The 10,750-nt window shown below is 41.0% G+C and overlaps 1 protein-coding gene across 5 annotated transcripts in view; it reads right to left on the reverse strand.

The window, feature by feature from the left end:
* ST7 (suppression of tumorigenicity 7) overlaps nucleotides 1–6,915 on the reverse strand; it is a 109,355-nt gene extending 102,440 nt beyond the window's left edge. Inside the window, exon 1 of one of the 5 annotated variants that reach the window (XM_088141696.1) lies at nucleotides 5,531–6,915. In XM_088141696.1, coding sequence (XP_087997822.1) covers nucleotides 5,531–5,681 — 151 coding nt within the window. In that variant the 5' untranslated portion in view covers nucleotides 5,682–6,915. The other 4 variants (XM_088141695.1, XM_088141694.1, XM_088141698.1 and 1 more) reach the window with 4 other exon arrangements.
* Nucleotides 6,916–10,750: the final 3,835 nt, after the last annotated feature.

The raw sequence follows: 10,750 nt of genomic DNA on the forward strand, positions 1-10,750 counted from the left end.
ACAATTGCATCACTGGCTTAGATGGAGGACTAGCTAATTAGAAAGTATTAGTTCCGATGACTAAATGGAACTTCAGATTTCAGTTTTTCTCCAAACAGTTGTGGGAGTGCTAAAAGCGTAAGAACACTAGTGCCTCCGTTGTAGTATGTGAAAGCCCTTGGCTCATGGTTGTTGAAAAAAATATGCTAGACGTGATCTAGTTCAGCTCATATGGCCTTATTAAAGGAGTCTCTATGGTGAAACTAGTCTATTTAGTGAGAAGTGGTATTTTGCACTTCTTTTAAGAAGGTATCTTTGGAGGATAAATACTTTTAAAATCTCACTGCCAGTACTTCATAATGGTAAATTTAGAATAAATTTTACTGAGTCTCTCTCCTGTTGTTGATTCTTCTCCTGATTGTGTAGCATCTTAGCTAGCGATGGGAGAAGTTATTATTAGGGTGGAGCAGTGCTGTAGCTCTGAAGGAAAAGGCGCTTCAGCGCACCCACACACCACTTGTCTGCATCTCCTTAAACCAACGTGTCTTTTCCCAGAACTGTACTGCAGCTGTGGAGGGCAAATCATATGACCCCAGAAAAAGATGTAGCTGCTTTAAGGAGTTGTAGACAGGAGCTATATGAGTGCCCGTGTCTCCTCCAAAACATCTTTATTGCCTTCAGAACTGAAACTTTGTGTAGCCCTCATAATCTACTCAGATGACCAATTATTTAACAATAAGATTGTATGAACACATAGCATAGGATGTAAGTTGTATCACTTTAATGAGGTACAACAAAAAAACTCCATGCCTATTTACAGAATAACTTTAGTTTGTCACAAGTGCTACAAGTCTCTGTCTTCTTCCCCTTTTTTTCTACATCTACTGGTAATCTCCTTTTCCTTTCTCTCTTTTTAATCATTCCAATTATCTTCTACTCTCTCTCTCCACACCAGATTAGCTCACTGGCTTCCTATCTTACAAGGAAGCAACTAGTTAACTGCATTTTATCAGAGTAACGAACTACTGTTTCATCACACTCTCCAGAGTTTCTGCTTTTTTTCTTTCTTTCTGAAAGAGGTGAAAAGCTTGTACTACTCAAAACAAGAGAATATGGGAATATTTAACTAGAGCCTATAATGTAGATTTTGTGCATTTTTTCACTCAAATCTCCTTTTCCTTTCCATACTTTACAAAAACTTGTTTATATAATAAATCTAAACTGAACTGCAAACTTTCTTCACTGCTTCCAACAAATAAAAATAAATAAAATGGGGAAAAATAAGAGTCATTTTATTGCATAATTTTATTTTTATTTGAATAAAGTTTGCTACAGTGATAGAGATTTAGAAACTGAATTCTTGATACACACAAATACACTGTACGCAAACCCCTAAATGGTATTATCAAGATAATATCCACCCCCCCCAAAAATAAACTGTCTACCCCAATAAGGAAACTGGTAAGATTAACCAATCAAAATAATTAAAATTTATCTTAATATCAAATAGCATAATCTATTATTACAGAAAACTAAAAGAGGAAATAAATATGTATGATTGCTTAAACTTTGTCAGAAATATGCATACACAATTTTAAAATATAGTGCTAATTTTCCAAATATATATATATATATATATATTCATATCATGAAAATTATTTGATACATACAGTACAAAGATAGTTGAAAAACAAACCATACATAAAACTGGCTACATCACAAAGACTTAATATATAACCCTTACATTCACATAACAAAGTGGGCAAAGCACACTATTATTCACAGCCATTTTTGCTTCTTGGGGCAAACGTTCATTGCTTCAACAGGCCGCATACTACTTTCTACTTTTCTGCCAATATCTGTATTTCTTAAAACTTCTTTGTCCATGACACTATTTTTAGTAAAAATTCTATGAAAGTAGTCTTCTCAAAATATTCATCTCCTTGCTCTAATTTTTAGGCATTTATGAGTTATTTCATACAAATACAATCAAGCTGCGTAACTCAATAATACTTTAAACACAATTCCTATTCTTTGTTATCTCTGGTTGTATGTTGACATCATGCAACCCCAAAGCCCTAAAAACAGAATCACAAACAATATTCTTCATACCATTCCAATCTTGGTGTATTAGTGACTATGTCAGACATACAACATAACCAGCTTATATCTACCTTTTTAAATGGATAAAGAAAAGTCTTAAGTGTCCTGGTAACCTGGATTCCTATATTTATTTTTAATATGTATTTTTTTTATATTTCGAAATGTTTTTAATTAATGGAGACCACAGCCACACTAAGGCAAAGTAAGGCACTCATCTCAGTAGTAGATGTTGGGGGAAGTAGACAGGTGTTTGAGAATAGAACAGCAGGTGGATCACGGGCTGCACTGCATCCTTGAAGAACTAGACCTTGCTAATCTTAGATACAGCGGAAGATACTGTCTCAGTCCTAGAAAAGTCAACTATCTTTTGAATTGGTTTCTGTAAGTAGAATGGAAGTGGGGCAATTTTTTTCCCTTAGGCAGCAAAATATCTTGGCGTGCCTAGTCTAGGAATTTGTAGTTTCCAACCCTCAGTTTAAGTTACATGTTTAGCAGGTTCTTCATCTAAATCTTTACGCTGCAAGATTAAGTAGATATGATTTCTGGTTTGCAGTACAGAATGACAAAATGTTTTAAAAATAGTGTTTTGAGGTTTACGGTCTCAGTCCACATTGCCTGGAACAGGCAGAAAATTATATTTTTATTGCTGTACATCTTTTATCACAGTACCATAGCATGCATACCTTCAGAGTTAATAACTTATTAACATGCTCCTACTAGACACTGTCAGAGAGAACACTGTTAAAACATTAAAAAAAAGAAACTGAAGTTCTTCAATTAGGTAAAGTATTATCAATGGAGGCTCCTATATATCTGTTATGTATCTGTTTTAGACTAGGTAATTCAATCAGGTTTGTAACTGATAGCTGAAGGATATTACTTATTAAGTTTTTATTATAATAAAAAAAATCTTATGGGGGGAAGAAGCAATGAGTGCTTTATAAGAAAGGCAGTTTATAAATGTAATAAAGAAATCTACATGATAACCTTTAGGGAGACTCAAAGATGTCAATGGATTTTTTAAAAAGATACTGGGGGGCCTGTAAAGCTGCCATCCACATGCCCACAGAATTTTAAAGCATGACATAAACATTTCTGAATTAAGGAATTTAGATATAATAAGGTTGGCTTTTTATACTTACATGGAAGTTTAAAATGTGTTTTCATGACTTTCAAGGGAGATAAGATTCAGTTCTTGATTAGTAGTTAACCAGAGTTTGTCCATAACTAGAATTTAACATCACACCTATTGTTCCCTGATTTGCTCCTGCAAATTACTCCTGCCCATGCATTATTTTTAATTTGACAAAGGATCTTTGCAGCTGTCTTACGCATAATAGTTTTAAAAGTAATATATCTTCTAGCCAGTGGAAACAATCTTGTCACCTGTGAAAAACATGTAATAGATGTAAAAGAAAGTTCTGTTGCCAGCTGAAAGGCAACCTTTACCATCTGTTTAGAAAACACTTGTTGAAATGGTAAAAGTAATTATAATACCTAGAATGGTTAAGCACACAGAAGAATGGCTTCTACAGACAGTATTTCTGCCTTAACCCTTTTAAAACTCTCAGCTAACATATGGGAGCTTTGTGAATTACAGATAGGAGCAATCCAATAAGTATATAAAATAACTGAAATCTAATAAAGCTTTTGACTAAATCCTTTAATAAAGCCTCATTAAATAAAAGGGCCATACAAGAAAACAATATAATACACATGGGTTGGTTATTTTAAAAAAATCAGATGGAAGAAATCACTAGTATTTCCCAATGGAGAGAGCTTCAATAGTGAATCTGTGTAAAACTAGTGCAATTTACATGTAGAAATTGGGGAGAACAGTGACCTAGGCAAATCAGCAGGGCCATACTGAATTTCCAAACAAACTATTAAAAGCTCTGAAAAAAAAACCTTAATCACTGAGTAAATGAATACCTTTAGGATAAGTGCAAATTAATACACATTAAGGCAAAATCAAAATTTCAGCCACAACTACTGGATTCATGTAACATAAAGTCTCTATTTTTAAGCCCAAGTTTCTTAAATCAGAATTGGCTATATTCACACAATATGCAGAGGCAAAACTAAACATACTATATTATGGCTTAGTATGGTTTTGATCCTATCTTTCAGAGGAAGCAAGCCAGTTATTACCCAAAGAAAATATTCTAATTTGGATGAAAAGCTTATATTCGTATTTTAGAGGTTCAAAAACAAATCTTGTGTTTGCACGATTCTTCCTCATGGATATTCAGGGTTGATCAGTTACCTCCTAGTTCAGGCAACTTATAGTTCTACCCGAAATGAAAGATTATCTCACGAACAAAACTTGCAAAAGATCCTTGACCAAGTAGATCAGCAGATGGGCAGCTCACCCAGTGAACAGATACCACAGTGCCACTATCATACTTGCATAACATGCTGGTGCCACGGCTGCTGGAGATCAAATGGAGCAAGGAGCACGTCCTGTCAAGAGCTTGGAAAGAACAGCCTGCTACTTGTGGCGGCTCATAAGCTCCTGCTGCTGTTGACACGCAGTGTACTGTCCCAACCAATTACTATCCTGATTACTTCTTTATGCAGACACGCAGTGGGATAACAGTCTTTCCCTGCAGCCTGCAAAATGCTTTAGTTAGCCCTGTACACTCACTACCTTCATGGAGCACGGACCTGTCAACTCTTAGTGATTATGATGATAGCTAATTGAGACCTCCACGATTGTTTGTTCACCACACATATGGACAGGATCACGGCTCCTCCTGTCCTACTCAACATGTTGACCGCAAACTGTAGAAGTTGCAGGCCAATACATCCACAGACACAAGATCTGGAAAGGCTCTTTTATTTTGGCTGGTTTTTAATGTGCTGTTTTTGCCACATCCGGGTGCAGGAACACCCCTCCAATATTTTTTTCCGTAACAGTTTTAGTTTGGGAAAGAGCAAGCCCGCAGCGTGCAACCAGTTTGCCCAAACGCTTCCACCCCTTATTCCCCTTCCGACTGCAGGGCTGCCCGGGGGGCGGAGGCAGGGCACGTCTGCATGCTTCTAAGCCCTGAAACCTTACCGCAGGGAAACTGGGGAGGAGAAAGAATTGGGCACAAAGCCACGATACCCAATTTAAACATGTCTTCCACGGAGGCTCATGGGGCTGAACGGCAGAGGGTGGGAAAAAACGGGAAGGGGGACAAAACCCGAGCAGCGCGCCAGCCCGAGTCCTCTCCAATAACCTTACTACCTAGGAGCTACAACAGGAGCAGGAGGAAAACATTACTCTCCCCTCCTACCAAGAGCGATGAGGCGTTTCAACCTGCAGCACGGATCTGGGTGGGCTCGGAAGAAAGTTTCTTTCTAACTCGCCGCCTTCTCCCTCCGGAGCGCCGACCGGCCGCCGGCGCGCAGCCGGCGGTCTCGGCGTCAGGTCGGGCGAGGAGGGAAGAGGCGCGCGGGTTACCTGTAGTCAGGTTGTCGTTGATCTTTAGAGGCACCCTCCAGATGTAGACGAGGAAAAGCATGGCGCAGAACCAGAGGGTCCACAAGTACGTCCACGACCAGATGATGCAGAACTTGAGCTGCTCCAGAAAACCGCCCCCGGTTTCGGCCATGTTTTGGAGAGAGCGCGAGCTGGGGGCGGCGGGAGCGGGGCCGAGCGAACCCGCACACGCTCTCCAGGCTCGCCCGCCGCTGCTGCCACGACTTCGCGCTGTGCACTTCTGCGATGATTCATGTCTCCCAAAGTAACGTGTCCCCTTCTACCTCCGCCCCCTCTCAGGGTTTCCATGCAGGCATCTATTTAGGACTCGGCCGCAAGAGGAGCTTCTTCCCGCCGACCCTCCCTCGCCCCCGAACGCCCCGCTTCTGCCTCTTGCTTTGCCCGGGCCCGCAAATGCTACCCCCGGAGGCGAAAGTCAACGCGGCTCCGAATGGAAACTGCCCCCGTAGCGCCTAAACTTACAAACCGACTGCAGAAAGAGGGAGGAAGCCGACGTGAAGGACGCCGTTCGCAAGAAGCAGCCTTCACACTTACTTCAGTTTAGCTGTTTTTTTTCTTTCAGCTTTCGAGGACAGCCCTGTCTCTCCCCAACCCTCCCCACTTCGTAAGGAAAGGGTTAAGTTTAAGTATGTGTGTAGAATCTGGCATCTCCTCCACCTACCCCAGGGTCAGCTCCATTTTGATTTGTTTGGGAAACGACTTTTTTAAAGGTAAGATGATACCAATTCCCCACGTAATTGGCTATAGCAGTGGTTCTCAAACATTTTGGGCTCTTTACATTCCCAAAAATGATTTGAGGACCCCAAAGAACTTCGGTTTTATGTGGGTTATATCTATCGATGCTTACTGTATTAGAAATTAAAACTCCGAAGTTTTAAAATATTTGACTTCACAGACCCCCTGAAAGGGTCGACTCCCAGTGGTCCCCAGATCAGACTTTAAGAACTGCTGGTCTATAGTGTACGTTGCTATTTGTATTTGATTTGGCGTATTCTGCGATAAAGCACATTGTGTATTGGATTCCCTACATTGTTTTAAATTACCCCATCTCAGCTATTTTTATCTTACCCTTCAAGGAAGTCATATAGCACAAATTGTGCAGCTGATTTCTATTACTGTATTGCAAGCTTCCAACAAGGTGGATTGAGTGGAAAGATAAGGAGACGATGAAAACTTACTATGTTTAAAAGTGGGATGAGAATCTGAGCCAAGGTCTGAAGTTTCCTAACTACATCACACTTGCCCCTTTATGATCAGGTTACTCATCTGTCTCCTCCAGGAAGAGCTTCAAATAATATGCAGTAGGAGATGCAGAGACCACGGTCCTAATTTGTATGTATTCATTTAAGGGGAGGGTATGGGGGGAATACAGTGATACCTCGGGATACGAACGCCTCTGCTTGCGAATTTTTCGGGTTACGACCAGCCCTGGCCCCAAAATTTTACCTCGGTTTGCGAACTCCGCCTCGGGGTACGAGCCATTTTCCGCCCGTGCCACGTGGTCCGCGGCCATTTTCTGCCCGTGCCACATGGTCCACGGCCATTTTTCCGCCCGTGCCACGTGGTCCGCGGCTGTTTTTCCGGCCCTGCCGCGTGGTCCGCGGCCGTTTTCGCGCCGTGCCGGGCTGTTTTCGCGCCGCGCCGCGCCGGGCCGTTTTCGCGCCGCGCCGTTTTCGCGCCGCGCCGGGCCGTTTTCACGCCGCGCCACGCTGCACCCGGCCATTTTCGCGCCGCACCACGCCGCGCCCGGCCGCTTTCTGTGTGGTCCATGGACGCCAGAACGGATTAACGGTAATTACATTGAACCTTATGGGAAATTGCCTCGGGTTGCGACCAAATTCGGGCGGAGGGCGGAACGGATTAACCGGATTTACATTGAACCCTATGGGGAAATTTGCCTCGGGGTGCGACCAAATTCAGAGGGCGGAACGGATTAACCGGATTTACATTGAACCCTATGGGGAAATTTCCTTCGGGTTACGACCAACTCGGGATACGCCCAGAGTCACGGAACGGATTAAGTTCGTATCCCGAGGTACCACTGTATTTCTTAAAGTTTGGAGTCTGGTTGCATCCTTTTTGACTAACAAATTCTTATTAAAAGGCTCCTGATTTATTTGTCACCATAGACTAGCATTGCTCTTAAAATGAAATAGTACTATGTAAGTAGTACATACTGTTATTGTTCCCAGTGGGAAACAAATTCCTGGGAAAGGAAGATCTCAGTGGAGTTTATCTTTTCAGCAAATTGGGGGGATGCTCCCTGTCACCTCCTGCAACTCTGTATGGCTTTTTTCCTATAGAAGCTGAGGGAGGAACCATCTCTCCACAAAGTTAAGGAGCTTGCCCTCTTTCCAGAAACCTAACAGTTGGATGGAGCCATTTACACCACTACGTCCAGTGTTCAGTGCAGGATCCAAATTAAAGTTTATAGTTTTAATATTTTTTGGTGAACATCCAGAATTGGGAATTGGGTGGCATACAAACTGAATAAAGCATACCTGATAGATGGCTGTGTCCTGCCTTTGCTTGAACACACCTACTGAAAAGGATCCCATCAACTCTCTCAGTAATTGATTCCACTGTTTAACTATTATCATTAGATACCTTTTCCAAATTTTTAGTCAAAATCTACCTTAAAACCATTATTCCGTTCCACATTCCGACATAACATGGAATAGCTCTTGCGTTCTTCTAAGTGACATCCTCTCCAATAAATGATTGCTGTCATATCTCCTCTGTCATCTTTTCTCAAGTCTAAATAGATAGTTTCCTTAATTTCTCAAGATTAATTTTCCAGAAACCTGTTCATCCTTGCTCTTCTTTCCACTTGCATCCTTAAAATGTGATGCCCAGAACTGGATGCAGTAGTTGAGGTGGGATGTGATGAATATAGTGGAACTGCTGCTTTATATAAGTTGGAAACTATTTCTGCTGACGCAAACTAAAATTACATTTGCCTTTTTGGCAGCCCCATCACTGCTGAGTCATATTCAGCCTGGGATCAACTACAAGTTCAAAATCCTTTTCACATGAATTACTACAAAGCCAAATATTTTTATCTTCTGTCACACATGATGATGATATAGCTTCTGCGCTATGAAAATTAACAGAAGAGGCCAGGCAGCACTTGCAGATGCCCCTATTTTCGTATTTTAATTTTTAAATCAGACACTGATTTTATTTTTAAAACTACAATTACCCTTTGGATTAAGAAAGTAGAATTTTGAAATCTACAGACATGTAATTTCTTTATTGGCACATACCAGACAGATGAGAGAGAGAAAGAGAGCGCATATGGAAGAGGCGTGTTTCTGTAATATTCAGAAAATCATGTATTTATTATACAAGACTTGGGACTTCCCATCAAGTTCATACATAATGCAGATGGCTCTCATCTAATAAAGCATTTTGGGATTCCAATAGGTACAGTAGAATTATTCCAAGGATTTAGTTTCTTCATTCAGGGTACTATGAGTTTAAAGAAAGAGGGAGGGAATTTGGCAACTTGTCTGGGCTCTCAGTTTCCTTGTCTCTCTCTTCTCTTTCTGCTGGTTTTAGTATCTTTCATAAACAGCCTTTTCCTGCAACTTCAAAGAAGGGGTTGTTGGTATGGCATTTTGGGGCTCTGGGATCTTGATTCCATCTGCAGATCCACCAAATTATTTTTTTAAATCAATGCATAAGCCTTGTAAAATTAATCCCTAGAGTACAGTGCTGTTGCTATTCCTGCCTGAAATGTGAGATTTTAAATGATAATATCAAAATCTCATGTCAGGCAGGAATAACAGTATCTTGTGACATATCAGAATTTTCATGAGAAATTATGAGATCTCTAGAAGTGATATTCCCCAAAACTCTTGAGACATCAACCATTTTTCCCCTTTGTAGCAGCACCTGGAGAAAAAAAAGATTCCCCCCCACTCCTGTTTTAGTATGCAAGTAATAGCAGAAGTTGAGTAGATGCTGCCAATGGGATGAAATCAAATAAAAAATAGTAACATATCAATATAAAATAATATGGCAACAAGCACTTGATAGCAATCTTTTAAGTTTATACCAGCTAATAAGTGTCTCAAATTGAGTAACTCCTGGTAATTACATGTACGTGCAGGGTTTTTTTTAGCAACCGGACAGAAATGGTTTGACATTGCCTTCTGGGTACTTTTTTATCTTCCCAGTCTAGCCCTGGGATTTCCTCAGGGTCTCCTATCCAAGTACTAAACAAGTACTACTTAGCTTTCTGAGGTCAACCAAGGTCAGTTATAGTGCATTCGGAAAGTATTCAGACCCCCTTTACTTTTTTCAATTTTGTTATGTTGCAGCCTGATACAATTGTTCAAATTCATTTTTTTTCTCATTAATCTACACTCAGTACCCCATCATGACAAAGTGAAAACAGAATTTTAGAAATGTCTATAAATTTATTAAAAAGGAAAAACTGAAATATCACATTGGCATAAGTATTCAGACCCTTTGCAACAACACTTGAAATTTAGCTCAGGTGCCTCTTGATCATTGCTGAGCTGTTTCTACACCTTGATTGGAGTCCACCTGTTGTAAATTAAATTGATTGGACATGATTTGGAAAGGCACACAGCTCTCTATAGAAGGCCTCACAGCTGACAATGTACACTGTATCAGAGCAAAAGCCATGAGGTCAAAGGAACTGCCTGCAGAGCTCAGAGACAGAATTATTGCAAGGCACAGATCTGGGGAAGGCTACCAAAAAATTTCTGCTCTACTCAAGGTTCCCAAGAGCACAGTGGCCTCCATAATTCTCAAATGGAAGAAGTTTGGCACAACCAGGACTCTTTCAAGAGCTGGTCGCCCGGCCAAACTGCACAATTGGGGGAGAAGAGCCTTAGTAAGAGAGGTGACCAAGAACTCAATGGTCACTCTGACTGAGCTCCAGAGATCCTGTGTGGAGATGGGACAAAGTTCTAGATGGACAACCATCACTGCAGCCCTCCACTGATCTGGGCTTTCTGGCAGAGTGGCTAGATGGAAGCCTCTCCTCAGTGCAAAACACATGAAAGCCTGCTTGGAGTTTGCAAAAAAGCACCTGAAGGACTCTCAGACTGTGAGGAACAAGATTCTCTGGTCTGATGAAACCAAGATTGAACTGTTTGGCCTCAATTCTAAATGTTATGTCTGGAGGAAACCAGGCACCGCTCATCA

Source organism: Python bivittatus, unplaced genomic scaffold, assembly GCF_059951505.1.
Source record: "Python bivittatus isolate LINGU-HERP-01145 unplaced genomic scaffold, Pbiv_v1 ctg000330_np1212, whole genome shotgun sequence".
Lineage (NCBI taxonomy): Eukaryota > Metazoa > Chordata > Lepidosauria > Squamata > Pythonidae > Python > Python bivittatus.